At 44.2% G+C, this 24,078-nt stretch overlaps 1 protein-coding gene across 10 annotated transcripts in view; it reads left to right on the forward strand.

The window, feature by feature from the left end:
• The window catches only part of KAZN (kazrin, periplakin interacting protein), a 679,557-nt gene that overhangs the window by 243,190 nt on the left and 412,289 nt on the right, over positions 1 to 24,078 (forward strand). For all 10 annotated transcript variants that reach the window (XM_083162748.1, XM_083162749.1, XM_083162746.1 and 7 more), the window contains one exon: positions 6,433 to 6,569. In XM_083162748.1, coding sequence (XP_083018874.1) covers positions 6,433 to 6,569 — 137 coding nt within the window. The remainder of the gene's footprint in view (positions 1 to 6,432; positions 6,570 to 24,078) is intronic.

Here is a 24,078-nt window from a genome sequence, read left to right on the forward strand (position 1 = left end):
GGCAATAAATGGGGATATCTCCCAGCCCTTTCCTCTTTATAGAGGGACAAGGCAGGGATGTTCCCTATCCCCCAGTCTTTTTGCTTTAGCGATCGAACCGCTGGCCTGTATATTGCGCAATCACCCAGAAATAATTGGATTCGGAACTGGTGGAAGGGCGAATGTGGTGGCATTATATGCCGACGACCTCCTAATATTTCTGGCTGATGGCAAGAGATCTGTTCCAGTGGTTCTGAGAGCAATAGAGGAATTTGGCAATTACTCTGGATTCAGGGTGAACTGGGGAAAGTCGAGTATCCTCTCAGTCCAAATTGGAAACTTGGCAGGCCTCCCGGCAGACATACCTCTCAAATGTGTGGAAAACTTTAAATATTTGGGCATATGGATCTCTCGAGACTCTGAAGAATATACTAAGCTGAACCTAGACCCATTAATAACATATCTGAGTACCAAAACAAAACAATGGGGTAGGCTACCGCTAACCACCATAGGCAGAGTAAACCTTCTAAAAATGATGTGTTTCCGAAATTCTTATACGTGTTGCAACAATCACCGTGTTATATAGCGGACTCCTTCATTAGGAAAATAAATAGCATGTTCTCCTCTTTCATCTGGAATAAGGCACAACCCAAAATCAAGTTACAGACACTGATGAGAGGGAGGGAGGAGGGAGGAATGTCTCTGCCAGACTTTAAACTATACTATATCTCCGGGCAAATAACACTGGCAGGTTGGATGAATGGTGCAGTGGATAATGAGGGGATAAAGGAAATGACGGGGGAATAATACACCCCTACAAAGATTAATAAAGGGTCAAATATGTAAACAAGACAAGACAAATATGTTGGTTATACAAGCAATTAAAACGTGGAAAGAAGCTAATAAAATTATGAAATTTCAAGCAATAGAGGTGGACCAACCATTAAGTGATCTTAAAAAATTAAAAGAGCTTAAAGATTTGCAAATAGCCAAGGTATGGGGTCCATATGGAATCACGTTATTGAGTCCGTTATATATAGATAACTCTTCAGGTATATACAGCTAAGAAGAGCACTGCACATGCAATTTAAGGGAAACCCCCCAGAATTTGGGATATCACCAGTTAAAAAGATGTGGACAGAAGGCAGCAAAGCCAAAAAGGTATCAAAAGTTTATAATCATCTCTTGCGGGTGAAAAATGAGGAGGGTCTGAACAAGTTAAAAGAAAAATGGGAAAACGATATGGGGCAGATAGATACAGAGGAATGGGAAAGGGCAGTTACATTGGTATATAAAAGTACAAACTCCATCAGAGTACAAATGTATATACTGCATAGATCATACATAACTATGGAAAAGACATCGGACAGATGTCCTAAATGCAACAATGCACCCGGCACTTTTTTCACCTAATCTGGGAGTGTCAAGCAGTACAAGGATTCTGGGATAAAGTAAAATCGACATTAATAAACCTGGGGATAAATGATACTACCCTTACACCAAAATGTTGCCTATTAAATATAATCAATTATGGGTTAATAAATAGAGATAAGGTATTCATTACTAATATATGTGCACTGGCGAAAGTCATGATAGCCAGAGCATGGATGGCTAAGACAGCCCCAGACATTGAAAGCTGGAAAGCACTGGTAGACTACACGGCTTTACACGAGAAATATATACACACTAAGAGATGCACTTTAAAAAATTATTATAAAATATGGCAAAAATGGTTACAGAATTAAGAAATTAAATTATGATATGTTAGAAAGGAGAAATAAAAAAAATATTAATAGAGAATGAAAAACCAACACAGGCCACACATAAGAAATGATGGGTGACATTCTATGGTTTGCGCTAAATGCGCATGTTTTATTCGCGCACCACATCGCCGCAAATCGCCATTTTCAAAATCGCACTTTTCAGTCAAAATTCGATTATTTAATGGGATGCGCATTGGAGGCTGAAAAGTGCGAAGAGGGGCGATTTGCAGCGAAGTGGTGCGCTGTGTTTAGTCCTGAAAATGTGCGATTTTCATGTCTGAAAATCGCACGTTTGCAGGACAGCGCAGAGTTTTAAAAAAAAAAAACGAGCGCGGGGTCCCCCGCCCGAGCATAACCAGCCCCGGGCTCACTGAGCCGGTGCTGGTGACATAAAATCAGGGTCCCCGACAAATAGGGGTCCCCTTGATTTCATGAAACCAGCACCAGGCTCAAGGTCCGGCGCTGGTTCCCAAAATACGGGGGACAAAATGACTAGGGGTCCCCCGTATTTTAAGAACCAGCACCGGACACAACCAGCCAGCAGGGTAATGCCACAGCCGGGGGAAACTTATTATATAAGCTCCCGCGGCCAAAGCATTAACCCCCTGGCTGGTCAGCATGGGCAGGGGTCCTGGGGAAGTGGGGACCCCCCCAATGAAGGGGTCCCCCCCCTCCAGGACTTACCAGCCCATGCTGATAGTCCGGGGCTGTCCCCGATGCCCCTGGGCGGTGGGCATCGGGCTGATGGCTTGTGTAAAAAAAATAATTAAAACTATTGTTTTATACTGGCGAACTATGAGTCCCAGCAAGCCTACCCCGCATGCTGGGACTTGGAGAACCACAAGTCCCAGCATGTGGGGCATTAAAGGGCGCGCTGGCACTTGTAGTTCAGCAGTACAAAAATAGTTAACAAAATCACACTGACACACTGTAAAATAAAAGTTTAATACATACAAAACACACACACACTGATACTTACCTACCTTGAGCCCGTAGGTCGGTCCCTGGATCCTGGGTCCGTCCTCCGGGGCTCCAGGGCAGAAGAGTCCGGTTCCGGGGCCTTGGTCCTGGTTCCGGGGCTGGTCCTGGGGTTCCAGGGCTCCTGGGCTGCAGAATCCGGGGTCAGGGATCAGAGGTAGTCCCCAGGGGTACCTAATGAAGCAAATCCAACTCACCTGGTCCCCGGCGACAACCTCGCCATCTTCTCCGGTGACAGCGCTGCTCCCATCTGGTACCCGGCTCGCAGGACTTTGACAGGCGCAGAGATGTTTCCTCCTCGGCGTCTCTGCACAGAATGATTTCTTGGCCAATCAGGAGCCGAGAAAGTCGGCTCCTGATTGGCCAGAAATCATTCTGAATACAGACGCCGAGGAAGTAACATCTCAGCGCATCTAGAGCAGAGATGTTTCCTCCTCGGCGTCTCTAGTTAGAATGATTTCTGGCCAATCAGGAGCCGACTTTCTCGGCTCCTGATTGGCCAAGAAATCATTCTGTGCAGAGACGCCGAGGAGGAAACATCTCTGCGCCTGTCAAAGTCCTGCGAGCCGGGTACCAGATGGGAGCAGCGCTGTCACCGGAGAAGATGGCGAGGTCGTCGCCGGGGACCAGGTGAGTTGGATTTGCTTCCTTAGGTATCCCTGGGGACTACCTCGGATCCCGGACCCCGGATTCTAGAGCCCAGGAGCCCCGGAACCCCAGGACCAGCCCCGGAACCAGGACCAAGGCCCCGGAACCGGACTCTTCTGCCCTGGAGCCCCGGAGGACGGACCCAGAATCCAGGGACCGACCTACGGGCTCAAGGTAGGTAAGTATCAGTGTGTGTGTGTTTTGTATGTATTAAACTTTTATTTTACAGTGTGTCAGTGTGATTTTGTTAACTATTTTTTGTACTGCTGAACTACAAGTGCCAGCGGGCCCTTTAATGCCCCGCATGCTGGGACTTGTGGGTCTCCCAAGTCCCAGCATGCGGGGTAGGCTTGCTGGGACTCATAGTTCGCCAGTATAAAACAATAGTTTTAATTCTTTTTTTTTACACAAGCCATCAGCCCGATGCCCACCGCCCAGGGGCATCGGGGACAGCCCCGGACTATCAGCATGGGCTAGTAAGTCCTGGAGGGGGGGACCCCTTCATTGGGGGGGTCCCCACTTCCCCAGGACCCCTGCCCATGCTGACCAGCCAGGGGGTTAATGCTTTGGCCGCGGGAGCTTATATAATAAGTTTCCCCCGGCTGTGGCATTACCCTGCTGGCTGGTTGTGTCCGGTGCTGGTTCTTAAAATACGGGGGACCCCTAGTCATTTTGTCCCCCGTATTTTGGGAACCAGCGCCGGACCTTGAGCCTGGTGCTGGTTTCATGAAATCAAGGGGACCCCTATTTGTCGGGGACCCTGATTTTATGTCACCAGCACCGGCTCAGTGAGCCCGGGGCTGGTTATAATCGGGCGGGGGACCCCGCGCTCGTTTTTGTTTTATTTTAACCCTTTGTTTTATTTTTTACAGCAGAACCCTGCACAGAACATTGCGATCTGTGCAGGGTTCTGGCTAATTCGCCTAACAGACCCTGGTCTGAAAAAAGTGCGATAATTAGGCACCTAAAAAATGCGATGTGCAAATGCGCATTGCATTAAATAAGCGACTTGTATACTTTTCTATACGAAAACATCTGGATGCGATAAAAATGCGAATTAATCTCGCATTTTTACTCAGCATACCTTAACGCACATAATATGCGATTTCAGTCCCTTAGCGCATCCCATTAAATTAACGATTTAATGGAAAAATGCGATATCGCCATTTTGTGGTCTAATTACCGCAAAAAAACGGAAATCGCAGAGCATAGAATGTCACCCGATAAGTAAAATAAAATAAAAAAAATAATCACCAATAAATGGAGTACACGTAATAATCAGATGAGTATAATGATAATAATCACTAAACATGGAATGGTAAACACTAATTGAATGTATGAATGCTCCCCACTCCTCGACATAAAAGTGAAATGGGAAATGATAACACGTGTGGTGCATGACTATATGAGATTTATTGCTATAGGAAATGAATACCTATCTAAAGAGAGAGACTTTGGAGTTGTGCGATAGAGACACACTGCTGTGAGAGGACAGATGAATTTACCTCTCCACACATCACCTCATTTTGCCCCAATTCAACATTGCTGCTGATTTTTAAAATACTTAAGTCGGTTCAAGAACTAAGGAAGAACCAGTCTTTTATAAGCTGAAAGCTTATTTCTATTGAGTCATTTTTTGTTATACCCCTGATGAAGTCCAAGTGACGAAACGCGTCGGGTTATTGGAATGATGACTGCATACGAATGAAATATTGCTGAAAAATTGTTTTATTTATTTTAATAAATTGTATAAAATTACGAAAAAAGTGTAAATTATACACCTGTCTTATGGTGGTGACACACACAAAGGCGCACTCTATATCTTTGTTGCATATATATATATATATATATATATATATATATATATATATATATATATATATAATGCAAGGGTAGAAGTAAAATATATCCTCAGGGATCTTGAGACAGGAAAGAATGTTTTAAATAAAAGCAGCACTGGATGATTGTGCTTGTATGTTTGTATGTTAATGTACATAAATGTCTATGTTATTATGTATAAAATGTCTGTGTATGGTGTATGGATTTGTATTGTATGATTTTTTTTTTAAATTAATAAAAAAAAAAAAAAAGATAAAAAAAAACCTGTCTCAGTCTAGATCCTCTCTCACTCCACTGACAGCAGATCAGCGACACTGCAATGTATTTTAATATCAGTGCTGCAGACCTAATGAAAGTGAGCAGCAGAAGGGACCTTTTTCATTTCGGAGCAAAAGCGTCTCTTTTAAACTGTCATCTCTCTATCATCTGACTCATGATAGTGAGAGAGTAGAAGATTTGAGAGGATCTTGCAGGAGCTCCACACTTCTGATTTCCTTCTTCTACTGTCACGCACAAACTGATACTGTGTGCTTAGTGCCATATATTTTTGAAATCTATGCACAGCATAAAATGTAAATGTATTCTTTAAATAAGGATTTAATCTCCCTATATTGAAATAACCTTTAACTGTCCAGTGGTCAGCAGAAATTCTTCTAAGGATCATTATCCTCTCAATATAGAGGCTATTGTCCCTATTAGACTTAATGTCATTAATGTATATTATTACCCTATGAATGTACACACAACATTTGGATTGAGCTAAGCAGTCAATTAGAGAATTTTCTTTTAACAATTAACGTTAATTGCTTCTATTGAAAGGGTTCCGTACTATTATCGTGCGTTTAATGTAGGTCAGTCCTGTTTTGTGATTTTTTTTGTGCTTTATGTAAATTGTGGAAATATCTTACTAGTATTTCTATTCTAGTTCCTACACCCAGTTCAGCCAAGCACTGTACAGGTAATACAGGACTTTTTTCTAAGTAATTAAATAAAAGTTACATTTTAAACTACTAATACATCCATTTAAAATTAGTGCCCCCGACACAAGTCTTATTTTTCTAATTGTATCTTCACGTTAATTTATAATAGTTGGGTACAGTTGAGCGGACCACTCTAGCTTATGGTTTAGTTTATGCTGAGAGATCTGTGCATTGTGACTTGAATGAAAGGGAAATTATGTAGTAGGAAAAATATTTATAGCTCATTTTGTTTCCCTTTTCTCCAGCCATGAAGTCAGATCGGAGACGTTTAAAGTCTGAAAAGGCAGACCTGGTGAACCAAATGGAGCAGTTATATTCAACGCTGGAAAGTCGAGAGGAACAACTGCGTGACTTTATTCGTAATTATGAACAACATAGAAAGGTAGGAGCATAGGTTGTCTAGTTATAAAAAAAAACTACACAAAATATTGTGTTAAGAGCTTGTGAGTTTTCTGCTCAGTACTCTACATGAATATGATATTTCAAGACCTGCAACATGCTGTGAATTCAAGCTAATCTACTCATGCTGCACATTGAACAAAAGCCCAAGTTTACTTTAGTCTTTGCATAAAGATAGCATTGTTCAAGATTTCTTCCATCTGATTTCTCAACTAGCCCCTTCTATTCACATCTAATCAAAGGAGTGTTTATAAAGCACTGTTGTAATTGTCCAGTGTGTTTCTGAACAAGATGTGTGCAAAATACAATCCTCAATAAAGCTCCATTCTCTGATGTAGCTTTCACATCACACTTTTAAAACGGTATATTGCCGTTTTTTTGCCTTTTAAAACGTTTAAGGCTGCAGTGTGAAAGTGTCATAGTTGAAATACCATTTAAAGTTAACTGGTATTTCAACACGTTTAAAAAGCAGAGTCCTACCCGTTTTAAAGCCAATTCAGAGCCGATTTTTGTGCTGTCTGAATGGCACTGAAATGGTATTTAGTAAAAAATAAAGGTTAGAGCACTGTGATAGGCTGTCCCTTGTCTTGTGTCCCTTCCCTGAACCAGGAAATAAGCTGTGGGTAGAAACGTGTTCAGAGGTTAAACGGCTTGACTGGTGATGTGAATGGTACTTAAACGGTATTTTTAAATGGTAATCTGCTGCAATATGAACACTAGACCCGTTTAAAATACCATTTAAAATTACAGTTTTTCAAAACGTTTCAAAATGTTTTATGTGATGTGAAAGCTACATAAAAGTCCTTTGAAAATACATATAATAAACAGAATTATATTTCAAAACTTTCCTATTGTATCTGCCACAAAAAATATTGTGTGATATTTGGATCTTAAAACATCAGTTTTCTTTCGTTGTTTCGCTGTTTTGGCACATTAAGTTGCATATAATCTAATCATAACAAATTTGACAAGAATAAGCTTTATTTATCAAAGGCATACAACCTGTGGCTCTCTTGCTATTATCCTGCAACTAACATTAACAGGACTTTCTGCCAGTCTTTAAATTTCATGAAGCTCCCACAAAAGCTACTTAGCTTATCTGTTCCCTATAGATTATTTGCACTACACTAAAAACGTTCTAGACTGCAGCTGTAACAACTTCATCAAGGTTGTAGATGCATGTGGTGCATCTTGGTCTTTGTAGTCTCCAGGGATTACATAATTTCCGGTCACACAGCTGGTCCTTTAGTCAGTGTTAGCCAGAGCTGTAATAAAGACGCACCTGATTCAAGCTGCAAAGGTGTCTGTGAGTTTCTTGATACACACACATCTACATGGTGTCAGAAGTGGGATCAACATGGCACATGGGCTGAGGAAGATTGACCCGTTGGTTATCGACGAACACATCACTGACAACTGGCTCAGATTCAAGAGAGAATGGCACGTGTACTGCATCGCGGGCTTATCAGACAAGTCAAAGAAGGTACAGGCATACACGCTGCTGAACCTCGCAGGCACAGACGCCGTGGACAAATCAGAGGCATTCATTTACATGGACACAGAGAGCAGAGAGGGATCCTGAGGTCTTACTTGCTAAGTTTGAGGAAATCTGCATGCCGGTATATCTTTAACAGCACAAATCAAAAGGGCGACAATACAGTGCAATCATACGCCTCCACGCTAAAATTACTGTCAAAAGAAGTGCAACTTTGGGACACTCAGATGAACTGATCCGTGACAGAATCGTCTGTGGCATTAGAAATGACAAGGTACGTGCACAGCTGCTAAGGGAAAAGGGCCTCACGCTAGAAACCGCCATAAGCATATGCATGCTCCGCGAGCAGGCAGAAAAGGGCACAAGGGAGTTGAAGAGGGATGCTGAAGTATGTGTCATGGCGGCCACCACACCCCGCTCATCCACATGCGGGAACTGCGCAGCACAGCACCCCCCAGGCAAGCAGAACTGCCCCGCATATGATAAACGCTGCAATGCATGTGGCAAATGGAACCACTTCGCCAGGTGCTGTCGCTCTGAAGACCAGACACCCACAAAGCAGCAGTCAGAGCCCCGATACAGCCGTGCACCCAGGCAGGTCAGCCAGGTAGACAGACCCGCTGCACACCACAGCCCGCACAACAGTCTGTGACAGTGTCAATCACACAGATGAGAGGGGTGAAATATTCATAAAGCTCAAGACCAAACACACCAACAGAGTGGCCACAGTCAAGATAGACCCATGGGCCAAGTGCAACGTCATGTCACGCAGACAACTACGGGAGCTAGACCCTGCTGCACAGATTTACCAACATGACAGAATCAACCTAATAGCATATGGAGGCCAGGTCATCACCACACTTGGCACCACGCGAATACAGTTCACCAGTGCTGAGTTACTCTTCCACATCTTGGATCAACAGGTCAAATCATTGCTTGGCCTCCCGGACAGTATCAGACTGGGCTTGCTAAAACTGGGGCCTGATGTACACACCATCCAAATGACTGTCCCAGAAATGAGACTTCCAAGATTTGTTTGATTGCAGTACACTGGTAAAGCAACCGATCACATACAACATGAGGCTGGATGACTCCATTACCCCCACTGTTTGTGCCCCCCCACAGAGTTCCCATTGCAATGAAGGACAAAATCATCCAAGAGCTACACAGAATGATGCAGCTAGGTGTCATTGCACCGATTTGAAAAAGCAACACAATGGGTGTCTGCAATGGTAGCTGCTGCTAAAAAAGATGGGACTGTACGGTTATGCATTGACCCAGTACACCTAAACAAGGTACTTCTATGCCCCTACCACCCACTCCGCACCATCGAGCAGGTGATTGCTGACATGCCAGGTGCAACCATCTTTAGCACCCTGGATACCAAGTGCGGCAGATCCCTTTGGACAGAGCCTCTTTTCTCCTCACTGCCTTCATGACCCCCATTGGGCGCTATGTCTTCCTCCGCATGCCCTATGGCAATCACCACGGGCAGCAAAGTCTTCCAGCGATGTATGGAGCAACTGTTTGCTGGCTACCTCTGTGACATCATCGTTGACGACATCCTCATCTGGGGCCGCACCAGAGAGGAGCATGATCAACGCCTACACCAGGTACTTCAAAGGGCTTGCGCCCTCAATCTCAAGCTCAACCCGGACAAGTGCAGATTCAGAGTCATGGAGGTGGCATACGTGGGCCATGTCCTCACCAACAAAGGTGTCCTGCCAGACCCAAACAAAGTCTCTGCTGTCCTACAGATGCCCCTCCCAGCAGATAAATTGGCACTCCAGCGCTTCCTGGGGATGACCAACTACTTGTCCATGTTTCTTCCACAGTACAGCGAAACTACTGCACCTTTGCGGCAGTTACTACATCAGAACTCTGAATGGTGTTGGCTGGACACACACGCGGCTGCTGTCAACCAACTAAAGACCATGCTTACAAACCTGCCAGTCTTGCAGTACTTCAATGTGCATGATCCTGTCTTCCTTGCTGCTGATGCTTCAGGGCCCTCACTGACACGGACATCAGGTATGCACAGATTGAAAAAGATCGGTTAGCGCTTGTTTTAGCCTGCAAACGTTTCCATGACTTCATCTATGGCCATCCTGTCGTGATTGAAACAGACCATCAACCCCTCATCACCATCCTGAAAAAACCCATACACTCTGCCTCATCCCGCATACAAACCATGTTGCTCAAGCTCCAAAGGTACAATTTGGAACATTATTTACAAGCCAGGTAAAGAAATGTATGTTGCTGAAGCATTGTCCAGGGCATTTCTGCCCTCCACTGACAGGCAGCTCTGAGGACGAGTTTGATGTCATGGCTGTGAAAGTCCTTCCCACCAAATGGATGGAGGAGCTGCGTGCAGCCACCAGCACAGATGAGCTCTCCCAGCATCTTGCTGCTGTCATCCTCAATGGCTGGCCACCCTCATCCAGAGACTTGCCCCACTGTCTAAGTCCCTTCTTTTGCATGAGGGATGAACTCACCATAGTTGATGGTGTCATCATGCGAGGTCACCGCTTTGTGATCCCAGCTGCTCTACAGTCCTCATATACACAGCAGTTGCACCATGGGCATGCAGGCCTGGAGTCCACCAAGCGCAGGGCCGGGAAACTGCATTCTGGCCCTCTATGTACGGTGACATTGAACGATCTGTATCTTTGTGCCCCCTGCAATGCCCTATGTCCACACCAGCCACGGGAGCTCATGCTGCTCCATGACATCCCGAACCTACCTTGGTCCATCCTGGCAGCTGACTTATTTGAATGAGGGGGAAGGAGTATATGGTGCTTGTGGACTCTTACTCAGGCTGGTTCGAAATAAACTACCTCACCACCACCACTGGTGTGATGGTAATTTCAGAACTTAAAAGGCACTTTGCAGCACATGGCACATGATAATTCCATGCAATTCAAGAGCAGAGAGTTCGCAGAGTTTGCAAATACTTGGCACTTTCAGCATATCACCAGCAGTCCTCATGATCCACAATCCAACGGGTTGGCAGAGTGAGCAGTCCGCTCAGCAAAGCACTTAATGGAGAAATGCGCACGAGATGGTTCAGACATCTACCTAGCCCTACTCAACCTGAGAAACAAAACACACCCAGAGACTGGTTACCCTCCCCTACACAGTGTTTGTTGGCACGGCGCACCCGCACAGCACTTCCCATGGCAAAGCAGCTTCTGCGGCCCAGAGTGGAATCCCAGGTGCGTGATTGCATCAACAGGCGCAGGCAGGCTCCAAGGCGTCCTATGACAGATCGGCACATCACCTGCCACCACTCTCTCCAGGCCACCCTGACTGCATACAGACTGAACAAGGCTTCGACAGAACAGCAGTGGTGCAGCTTCCAGCAGAGCGTCCAAATAGTTATGTGGTGCAGTCTGACAATGCCTTGTATGAGTGCAATCGCCGGCACCTGCTGAGTGTAGCTGAAGAGGACTCTGCACAGCCGGATCCATCAGTTACTGCCACTGCGGCAACCAATGCTAGTGATGGTTCACATAATTTGGAAGATCCCATCCCAGAGACCTTACCGGTGGCAGAGCCCTCCCAAATTGTCAAGGACAATCCCATGGGTTCACAGCACACCATCACCAGGTCTGGACGGGTGTCCAAGCCCAATCCCAAATTCCAGGACTTTGTTATTTGGTCTTTTTCTTGCATCTTTATCTTTATCCTTGTAACATTTGTTATATCCATGCATCTTGTGTCCTTCCAGTTAAAAGGGGGGATGTAGATGCATGTGGTGCATCTTGGTCTTTGTAGTCTCCAGGCATGACATCACTTCCTGTCACACGGCTGGTCCTTCAGTCCGTGTTAGCCAGAGCTGGAATAAAGACGCACCTGATTCAAGCTGCACAGGTGTCCGTGAGTTTCTTGATAAGCACACATCTACAAAGGTGATGACACTCATCTCCATATTATGGGAAAAGGAAACTTCCACAGGGTATGTGTATCTGTATAGGGACTTGGAAAGTCATTTTAAAAGTTCTGCGTAGACAAAAGCAAAGTACATAACTTAGGTACTTTTTTCAACCTTACCAACTGTTACGAAATCCATCAGGTTCAACCTATAAGCTCTCCTGAGGTATAAATGACCCAGATAATGCTATTGACCAGTTGCATCAATTGGGATGGTGTGGCGCGGCCCGCAACCGGGTGTCACCCATCCGTGGAGTGACACAAAATAGAGCTGCACTCACCCTGCCCTCCACATCCGTGGTCCACACCTTTCTGCCAGCAAATAGCAGCATACAGTATGAGAAGCACTGTTGTAGTCAACTTATTTTTATATCAATATGGTCTTTTCCCTCTATTTTTCATTGATTTCAATTGGACATGACATTTTTCGGGAGTTTTTGTCTCCAATTGTGAAGGGGCCATTTTTTTATATACAGATTAATATTGAGTTTAAATTGAAAAATGACCAGTTCTCTGCTACATATTAGTACTATTAAGCAAAGGTGTGTGCACGGGGTGTGCCTCGTGTGCCCAGTCACAATCTAATGTCTAGCACCCCAATCACCAGACTCGGCACTCTCCGTGCTGCTGCTGTCCTGATGTTTCCGGCACAGTGCAGTGAATGACATACAGCAACACTGGCAGCTAGAAGCTCCTCACGCTCCCTGTGACTGTGGAGGCTAAAAAGGGGGTGGAGCTACCACGGCAGTGGGGTCAGAGCAAGCCAGGCCAGGGTAGCTGTACAGTATGTCAGGAGGAGATCCGCAGAAACAGGGGTGGTGCATATTTCCTGGGACATTATGTATGTGACACTGTGGTGGGCATTATGCATATAGCATTACATAAATGGCACTATGGGAAGCATTATGTATATGGGACTATGGGGGAGGGGCAGATCTTTTATGGCACTACATGGGCCGTATGTAAATGTAACTACGTTAAAGCATTATGTAAATGCCACATTGGAGGGGCATTACATAAATGGCACTATTGGTGGCATTACATAGATGGTATTATGAGGGGCAGTATGTTAATGGTACTACTGGGTGCAGTATGTAAATGGCACTAAGGGGGGCATTATGTATAAAACCCTATGGGTGAGCATTCTGTATAAAGCACTGGACATTCTATATTGCACTATGCGGCTGGGCATTATCTATATACTACTGGTGGCATTGTGTATACAGCACTACTGGGATCATTATCTATATGGCACTATGAGAGGCATTATGTATATGGTACTATGGGGGGACATTATGTACAGTATATGGCACAACAGGGGGCAGTAAATGGCACTCCAAATATTTAATAACTGGGCATGCGCACAGATCGATGTGTGCACGCATGAGGCCAAACAGTGAAAAAAACTCTAAATAATCTATTTGCAAGCCATTAGCAGGTTGATTGAAGGGAAGCAGGCAGGGCCGGATTATAATGGAGGCACAAGGGGTCAGTGCTTTTAGCTAAAGGTTTTGTGCATGGGAGTGGGGTAGTGCTGCAGCTTCACCTATCTGGCAATGTGACAATGATTAATGGTGCTGTGCATCGGGAGCCATGATTGCACAAGTGTGCAGTGCATTACTGGGAGTTAACTTAAGGTGCCCACAGACGCTACAATTGTACTGTGCTATGCGTTTTTGTCTGTACAATGGTTCTATACAATTTTTCTTACAGCTTGCTATGAGATGTGCACTTGGATGCATAAGATGTGATGTGATGAACCCATGTTTGTAATGTTAAATTTCAGATGTAGTCTAAAAAGTAAGTGCAGCACATACTTTTTTAGACATACAATATCGGGCTCCCGGGAACGCGCATCGCATCGCACATGCACATAAACACCATCCAATAATTGTACATAAGATGCAATTTGTGCTTAAAAAGTACAAAACGCATTTGATAATTGATGCGTCTGTGGGCACCTTAAGTCCCATGACGCTTTAAACCAGAGGGCAGAGGCTGAGATGTTTGTGCTGAGCTCTAATTGGTGAAGCTCATTACATGCCCATGGAGAACAGCAGCAGCAGCTTAGTCATGGGAGGGTTTTTAATCAAAGGCAGCACTAGGACTGTGAGGTCACCTACAGAGTAAGGTGCAGAGGGACAAACACAGGCTTTTCATATGGTATGTATTTATGTGTGTGTGTGTGTGTGTGTGTGTGTGTGTGTGTGTGTAATATATATATATATATATATATATATATATATGCAGTTACCCATTGACCAAGTTTATACTGCCTTTACTCTGTGTTTTGACAGTGTAATATTCTCCCATGCAGTGTGCGGCCAGTAATGACAAGTGCAAGGGGGACCCCCTGGCTAAAGTACCCCGGGCCCCCCGAAGGCTTAATCTGGCACTGGAAGCAGGCGTTTGGGGGTGTTTTCTGGGAGTGTCAGAAAAAGCACCGGCGTACCAAAGCGTTTTCAGGGAGAGTCTGGGACGTAATTGCCAGCCTGATTACCTCTCGCAGAGTTGTGGAAGGGTCAGAGTTACGCACACTTGCACAGAATGTGAAAATCATTCAATGGTGAGTGAGTTACATACGACGATCTGCGATATTTTTGCAAGCCATTCGTAGACTTGCACGGGGGCAGGATTACACTCTGTCTGGGTGGTGACAATCTGATTGCAGGGCTCTGCAAAATTGCACAGTAGTGATTAGGTCTGAATCAAACCCAATGTAAGGGGAATGAATCAAATGTTTTTGAGGTACTTATGTAATATCTGGGCTCCCGTTTTTTCTTATGAGAATGCGTCCCCTCGCGGGGCTCGCTGCGCTCGCCACGCTTCGGGTACGGTGGCTCGCCACACAATATTAAATCAACTCCATGCGTAGTTGGATAGTAGGGGTATGAAAAAATGGGGTGCATTTAACATGGGAGCCCAGATAATACATAAGTACCGTTTTTTAATTTAGTGTGGTGGCCAATGTCTTGGCAGGTTGCAGGTATACGGTAGTCTTTATCTGCAAAGCATGTTCCTTGCAGTGAGGCCACACCCCATTTTGGTGCGCTCACATTCTTTGTTCTTACTATACTGTGTGTGTATAAATATATATATATATATGTGTGTGTATGTATGTATGTATATGTATGTATATGTATATGTATATATATATATATATATATATATATATATATATATATATATATATATATATATATATATATATATATATATATATATAGTGAGTCAGGGAACAAAGATGAACAAGCCGGTGCCCTCCAGGTAATCAAACAATGAAGCTTGCAATATATAGTGGTAGCGGCGGCACTCGAATAAATGACACAAACTGCCAGGGGTATCCCAACGTTTCAAGCCCTTCCGGGCCCTTTATTTGTCTTCTGCACCTTGATAAAGGGCCCGGAAGGGCTTGAAACGTTGGGACACCCCTGGCAGTTTGTGTCATTTATTCGAGTGCCGCCGCTACCACTATTTATACATTTACCACTATTTATACATACATACATATACCACTATTTATACATACATACATACATACATATACACACACACACATAGTCGGCACTCATCATCTTATTCCTGAAGAAGTGCCCCGGGTGCCTTCAGATGAAATTTAGCATATATAGAAATGAAGAAGTCACTCTAGAGGTCTTTTAAATAGATGTATTATATTATGTCATGAAACAAATGAGTTAACCCTGCATAGGTCAACGTTTCAATGCCCTAGGGCATTTTTAACTCATTTGTTTCATGACCTAATGTAATACATCTATTTTAAAGACCTCTGGAGTGACTTCTTTAGATATAGATATATGTGGTGGGGATTATTTTATCTGTTCAGACATTTACTTTCACTTTATTAGTTGTTGTTAGGGGTTTAATTATCATAAGAAATGGAATAAAGATTAATAAGATAATGCTAGGATTACATCCTGGCTGGTTCTAGACACCCCCATGCAGGGCATAAATTACTTTTTTTCTTTTTTTCACCCAAATTAATATCTATTAAGATATTTCTCTCTCTGTGGGCAGAATGTAACAAGCGTGGTACATCCGCCAATCATTGTGCTGATACTAATTTCATATGTACACTACCGTTCAAAATTTTGGGATCACCCAGACAATTTTCTGTTTAACATGAAAACTGACTTATTTATCAGATGAGTTGCAAAATGGTTAGAACATATAGTCAAGACAATGGCAAGGTTAGAAATAATGTTTTTGATTTGAAATAATAATCTTGGCCTTCAAACTTTGCAAATATACTGAAACTGCCAGAGTATCATTTGGACAATGTTATCCAATAAGCTTTCAGTATTTAATTTTTTTTTTTATTGAATCATATGCATCCTATCACATTATACATTTGGCAAATACAATGTGTAGTCAACATAGCTAGTCAGAATTAAGATAAACTTGCAGTAGCTGTGCTGCACAAATTATTTGCCAGGCTAAAACAATATATACTGACTAGTTGAATAAAATATATAAAAAGTAACAAAGAATTGCTCAAATTTGCAGCACAAACGGATGCTATCCTTCTAATCATCTTAATTTCTAATTTTCTAAACCAGGGAAAAGGACTGGAACTACATCCATGGACCATGTCAAAAAACTATTTTAACTACTTTAAACAGAAGTACTATAAAGAACCAATCATTTCCATAGACCCTAAGTCAGGGGTGTCAGCCTGACATTCTTTGAACCATTAATCACATCAGAATGGTCCCCCACTCTGCCCCATTCACTGTATGTGCCCCTTCACTGTATATTCCCCGCCTGAACCCCCCTTCTCTGTATTTCCCCAGCCTGCCCCCATTCACTGTATGTCCCCCACTCTGGCCTTATTCACTGTATGTTCACCACTCTGCCCTTATTCACGGTATGTCCCCCACTCTGCCCCATTTACTGTATGCCCCCATTCACTGTATGCCTCCCAATCTGCCCCCATTCACTGTATGTCCCCCAGCATGCACCTCCTTCACTGTATATTCCCCGCCTGACCCCCTTTATCTGTATTTCCCCCAGCCTGCCCCATTCACTGTATGTCCCCCACCATGCCCTCATTCACTGTATGTCCCCCAGCATGCCCTTATTCACTGTATGTCCCCCAGCATGCCCCTCCTTCACTGTATGTCCTCCAGCGTGCCCCTCCTTCACTGTATGTCCCCCAGTGTGCCCCTCATTCACTGTGTCCCCCAGTGTGCCCCTCATTCACTGTGTCCCCCAGCGTGCCCCTCCTTCACTATATGTCCTCCAGTGTGCCCCTTCATCACTGTATGCCCCCCAGCCTGCACCCATTCACTGTATGTCCCCCAGCCTGCTCCCATTCACTGTATGTCCCCCACTCTGCCCCTTTCACCTTATAGTCCCATAAACTGCCCCTCCTTTGCTATATGTACCCATTCACTGTATGCCCTCCACTCTGCCCCCATTCATTATGTACCCCAGCCTGTCCACCCTTCTCTGAATGTACCACATACTGCCTCCCTTCACTGTATATTCCCCTACAGGAGACAGATGCTTGGGCTACAGCCGCCACCCTTCTTTGCTCCGCATATTACGGGAGAAAGCTTCCCCTTTATTGCTCCCCCCTCCCTGCACACTGCTCTCACTGTGATCGCGGTGGAGGGTGATATATAATTGCAGCAGCAAGAGTTGGACACATACTCATCTGAAAGACGGCAAACACGTCTCACAGTGGCAGCCGGCTCCCCCTCACCAATACAGAAAGCAAGCCAGCAAGGTAAAGGCCCGCTCTCCGGGGTCCCACCTCTAGAGTCCTGTGCTGTGGGTCCCACATCAGCCTCCAGCTGCCCGCTTCTGTCTGGAGGCTGTGGGCCGTTTGAAGTGACATCACGGGCCACAATTGGCCCCTGGGCCGGAAATGTCATAAGTTAGCTCCTTGTTATACGAAGAGAACTTGCTATAAGGTCCACAAATTTGGTTATTTTTTAAGACAAATATGGATGTGCTTGAAGATATAAAGTGTCATGCATGGATTAAGGAGGTTAAACATGTACTGTATATCTGTATAATTAAAACAGGTGATATAAATTAATATGACTCTGGGAAAGCAAAAGATAGTAATACACAAAAAAGTAAAAAGAATGAGGAACGCTAAGCCAGCAATACTAATTATAGATAACTAGTCTTAAGGTCCATTTGATGGACCCAACCACAGCAGGGCAAAAGCTGCTACAGCAGCCAGAGCAGGTCTCCAACTATCCACCTACCCTACCCAACCACAGCAGAGCAGAAGTTGCTGCAGCAGTCATATTAAGTCCAACTATTCACCTTTCCTTCCCAACCACAGCAGGGCAGAAGCTACTATCCACCTTGAAAAGGAGGAGGATGGCTGTGCACTTAAGGTATACGTGTGAAATTCAATTGTTTCCTATATTATAGCAGCAGTCAGATGTAGTTACTCAAATCACACATAGCACAATCAAGAAATAGGAAAAAAAAAAAGACAATAGTTTTTCAGTACAAATACAATAAATCAGACAAAAATTATAAGAAAAGAGGAAACCTCATTAGTCATGTGTTTTAGTTAGTACTGGTTTTAATTTTATTTTATTTTTTTATATATTTTTATTGAAAAAATTTGACACATGGTACATCGAAGATGGCATAAAACAAAATGGTACTATAATAGAAGACGGAATGGCACATTACAATATCTCGACATTAGACACATTAGCGTCCACAGACCGTGAAAGTGACAGACCGTGAAAGTGACCGTGTGACAGTCCACGTCCACAGACCGTGAAAAATATCAGCTTCAGGGGACAAACATTTAAAACAGTTTGAAGCATCTGATATACCCATCAAGAAAAGGTGTTTGGGAGTGTAGTATGCCCTGTGCAGTATTTTAAATAGCATCTCAGAATAGGATGCCTGAAGTAAGTAGCTTGTTTAAAGATAATGTGGCTTTAATGATGGATGTTGGAATATCTGGGAAAGCCGTATAACAGTGTGTCAGTCCCTGTTTGACCTTAGAAAGTTACAAGTTGGACTATACAATAAAGAGGTGGGTATTTGTCCTCCCTTTCTATAAATAATCATAAGGTCGAAAGCTCTATCCGATCCTTCTTTGGATAGTTTTGGTATAATTTTGTCAAGTAGATCCTGGCCTGAAAGTAAGCAAATAAGGGGAACTGTAATTGAGGATAATGCTCTTTCAGTTGTGAGAGGGTAAGAGGTTTAGAATAATCTTCGTCTAAAAATTGGAATACTGATCGGAGGACCTGGAAATGCCAAGTGAAGAATATGGGGTCTGGGTTTCCTCCCTGGAAGTCATTGTTATGAACCAATGGTGTATGTAATGAGACGTTTACTGGGAAGCCGAGTCGCTTACGTATGGTGTGCCAAGCCCTATAGGGTGTATAGAGTAGAGGGTTTTCCTTAATGTGTATCGGGACTGATGTGGATGATAAATAGAGTAGGGCATCTAACGTACAGTCTTGGAGAAAATATAGGTCCAATGATCTATAGGTATAATTATTCACCCCACCCAGTCCAGTGCATAGCATAGGTTGGCCGCTAGGGCATAATCTTGGATGCTCGGCAGGTTGATACCACCATTAGATTGGGTTTGTTGTAATTTCAATTGAGAAATTCTAGGTAGTTTACCAGACAAAAACTTTGTGAGAGCTCTATTGATGCTTAAAATATCCTGATCTTTCAACAAAAAGGAGAGCATCTGGACTGGATAAAGGAGTCTGGGGAAGGAGACCATCTTAAAATGGTTACATCGTCCCACATATGACAGTGGTAGGTGTCTCTATCTTTGGAAATCTGCTAACATTTGGGAGATAAAGTGAGAGTAATTTAAATCATAGAGATCCGCTACACTATTGGAGAAGCGCAGGCCCAAATACTGTAGGTTAAAAATTCGGTGGTCCATCTGAAAGGGAAAGCGGTTCCCCATCCAGATTGGGCCTCAGGGTGGACAGCCATTGCCTCGGTTTTCTGATAATTAACTAAAAACCCCAAAATGTCACGGAAGGCATCCAGTACCGTTAGTAATCTAGGAAGGGCGTGTTTGGGGTTACTAATGTATAGAAAAAGATAATCGGCAAAAGCAGACACCTTCACCTCTGACCCACCCAGATTTAATCCCTGCAATGATGTATCCTGGCAAAAGGTGCGGATCAAGCGCTAAATTGAATAAAAGCAGGGTTAGTGGGCAACCTTGTCGCGTCCCCCTGGCCAGCCTAAATGATGGCGAATTTAATCCATTAATAGTTATACACACTTTCGGAGATGAATATAGCATGTTAAATATATTAATAAAATCGGTGCCAAAGTGTTGCAATTGGAATATCCTTAATAGATGGTGCCAGGAGACGTGGTCAAATGCCTTGTCCGCGTCACAGCTAACAATAATAGCCTCTTTGTTTTGTAAATGAGTGTAGTGTAGGATTGCCGCTGTTAGAGTACGGACATTATGCACGGAAGTACGCCCTCTCACAAAACCATTCTGGGCCGGGTGCAAAATCCTATGCAATATCGGCTGGAGTCTCCTGGCCAATAGTGTAGTAAAAATTTTTAGATCTTGGTTTAGAAGAGATATGGGGCGATAAGACTGGACCAGTTTGGGATCTTTCCCCTGCTTTGGGAACACAGCAATATGGGCAGCTGTAAATTCTGGGAGAGGTGAATTCCCCTGTAATATAGTTATATAAGGAGAAAAGGTGAGGGGTCAGGCTGTCTCTCATGAGTTGGTAGTAATCTGCACTAAAGCCATCAGGTCCCTGGGATTTACCTTTTTTAGAGTTTTAATAACCGCTTGTAGTTCTAGTTCGGTAATGGGGGTAACAAGTGAGTCCCTCTCTTCTGTAGTGAGGGTGGGCAATTGGGTCTGCTGTAAAAATTGTAAACCCTCACCAGGCTTATCAGTGGGCGCTTCATATTATTGTTTATAGTAGTCCTGAAATGTTGCAGAAATCTCATTGGAGTTTGAAGTCAATATTCCACTCTGAGTGGAAATTTGCAAAATGTGTAGGGGGCGGATTGTGAGCGAACTAGGTTGGCCAGGAGTCTCCCCATTTTATTAGAGCTTCGAAAAAATGTATTACGTGAGATGTCATAAGAAAACTGGGCCCTTTCCTTGCACAATGTGTCATAGGCTCTTTGGCTCCATATATGCTGTCTTAGCCATCTCAGAATCATTAAGAAGCAAATCATTATAGGCTACTGACAGACGTTTACTATGATCAGCATTAACTAAACTTAGTTTTTTGCGCCTCCTGGCAACATATTCCATCACTTGTCCCCTAACAACCGGTTTGGAAGCTTCCCAAAATAAGTGAATATTCTCCACATGTTGTGCATTATCTGAAGCATATGTTGTTTTAAATGAAGTGTGAAATCAGTTGAGTGGGCTAAATAAGAGGGGAATCTCCAATTATATGATGTAGTGAGGGGGCTTTTTAAGGTGAACGTGAACCAAGCGTGATCAGATAAGTCTATCGGACCTATTCCCGACTCCACCACACGTTTATATAAGGAGTTGGCTACCAGCCAAAAGTCAATGCGAGATGAGGTTCCATAAGCGTGGGAATAATAAGTATATTCTCGGGAGGTGGGATGTTGGCATCTCCAGGGATCGCACAAACCCAAAGAATCAGGTAGTAGGGATATATGGGAGGGGGAAGCCCCACTGCTAGTCCTGGCCCGTTGTCCCGATCTATCTAGCCATTCCGACAACACACCATTAAAGTCTCCACCAATAATTAATTCACCCTCTTTCCAGGACAGTAATTTGGCATATAGAGATGTGTAAATAGAGTCACATAACTCCAGTTTTGTAAATAAGAAATGGCCATCTGTGTCCAACCAATTATCTTGGATGGTATAGGATAGGGGTTTTCTGAATAATATCAACACACCTCTACGTTTAGCCGAAAAGGAGGCCGCCCGAAAATCACCAATCCAAGAATCTCTCAGCACATTGGGATCTTTAGCGATGTACCATCTCCACTAGAATTGAACCAGTTGAAGCCACACAGCAATCACAAATTGAGCAGGATGTATAAGGACATTGTACCAGTGTTACGGTGAAGACATTTTCCCACACCAGCGCCCACAAAGATCCCAGCAACACAAACATTTCCCCCAATCTTATATTCAGTATGGTGGTCTAGTTCACAGATAGATCTGAACCACCCAACAGATCTAATGTAAACAACAAAATATAGCAAACCAGTATAGTAGATGGAGTAACAATTGTAGTTTCCCAGTCCATCAGATATGAACATATAGGTGAAAGAGGATGACGTAACAGTGGACAATTATGAACTCAGTCCGCATCATCCATGTTTTGGCGAGGTTATGTGGGCAGGGAGTCCAGGAAATTTTAACAGATTGTGGAGACTCTAAGTAGTAGGGTTAACCATCGTCTAAAACTCGTAATCTGGCTGGGTAAAGTAGGGCGAAACGGTAGCGCAGCTCAAACAGACTTTTGCAAATTGGTGCAAACTCCCTCCTTTTCATGGTGACCAAATAGGAGATGTCTTGAAAAAGGAGTAACCTGGCTCCTTCATAGCGTAGGTCTGAGTATTTTCGGTACTTGTGTAGTAGCAGGGCGCCCCGATAATTAGTCTCACGATTTTTTAATTGCATGCCATGCGATGTGATGCGATTTTAAGTCATATTCAATATTAAATTGTATAAGCACCGTAATGGGTGATTTTAAGCACCCGAATGGGTGCTTACAATGCTTAAATGCACCCCCACGCCACCCCCCAAGTATAAATGTGAACCCGAAGCGTGGCGAGCGCAGCGGTACACGTCCTACGACCTTTTCATACCCCTACTATCCACGTCGGTGTGGAGTTGAGAATAGAAAGTGTGGCGAGCGCAGCGAGGCGACACGGATACCTGTGAAGCCCGCGAGGGGACGCGGATACCTGTGAAGGTATTCGCGTCCCCTCGCGGGGCTCGCTGTGCTCGCCACGCTTCGGGCTAGGTGGCTCACTGCGCTCGCCACACTTTCTATTCTCAACTCCACGCCAACGTGGATAGTGGGGGTATGAAAAGGTCGTAGGATGCGTACCGCCGCCCCTCGCTGCGCTCGCCATGATTCGGGTTCACGTTTATACTTGGGGGGTGGCATGGGGGTGCATTTAAGCATTGTAAGCACCCATTAGGGTGCTTATACAATTGATAATCGCATCTCATCGCATTGTATGGCATTGTATGTCATATACAATGGCATACAATTTTAAAATTGTATGCCATTGTACAATATCGGCCGATATCGCGTCGCATCGCATGCAATATGGTCTACGATGCGATGGGCGCCGTGCTAGTACACATGTACCGTATTTTCTATGCGTCCATTAGGCTAACCTTGTCGGCATAGTTCAGAATGCGTAGGATAACAGGCCTAGGCCTGTCTCTGCCCTGCTGACGATCCGGGCCCACCCGATGTACCCTCTCCACTAGAATTGAACCAGTTGAAGCCACACAGCCCAACGTGCGCAGAAGCCATTCGGAGACAAGGGACATAAGGGCTGCAGGTTTAACACTTTCAGGGATGCTGATTATCCTAACGTTATTCCTCCTGTTCCGATTTTGTAAGTCATCCAGCTTGTCATGGATGGAGGAGAGTAGCTTCTCCTGTGAAGAAGCAGTGGCCTTGGTTGTGGCCAGCTCATCTTCTAGATCTGATATCCTCTTCTACGCTTCAGACAAGCGTTGATCGTGTTCTAGAATTTGCGCCATAGCAGAGTCAATTGACTCTTTTAGCGGAGTCAACGTTTGGTCAAGTAGTGATGCCATTATGGAGGTGATCTCATTAGTGGAGACAAGTTCCCTGGACGATGGGGGTAGAGTCGTCTGTCGAGGTAGAGGGCCCTGAGCCAGGGGAATGGGGAATAGGAGAAGACATGGGGGAGGCATCATTGCCACGTCCCTTCCCCTGTTGTTGACTCTTGGGGCCTGGCTACATATTTATCCATCCCAGGCATATGGTGCCCCAGCGGTATATGAAGTTATTGTTTAAACGACACAGTTCACCAAGGCAAATGAAGGACACGGTCTGATTTACAAC

The sequence above is a fragment of the Crinia signifera genome, chromosome 19 (assembly GCF_055691185.1).
Source record: "Crinia signifera chromosome 19, ASM5569118v1, whole genome shotgun sequence".
In the NCBI taxonomy this organism is placed as follows: Eukaryota; Metazoa; Chordata; class Amphibia; order Anura; family Myobatrachidae; genus Crinia; species Crinia signifera.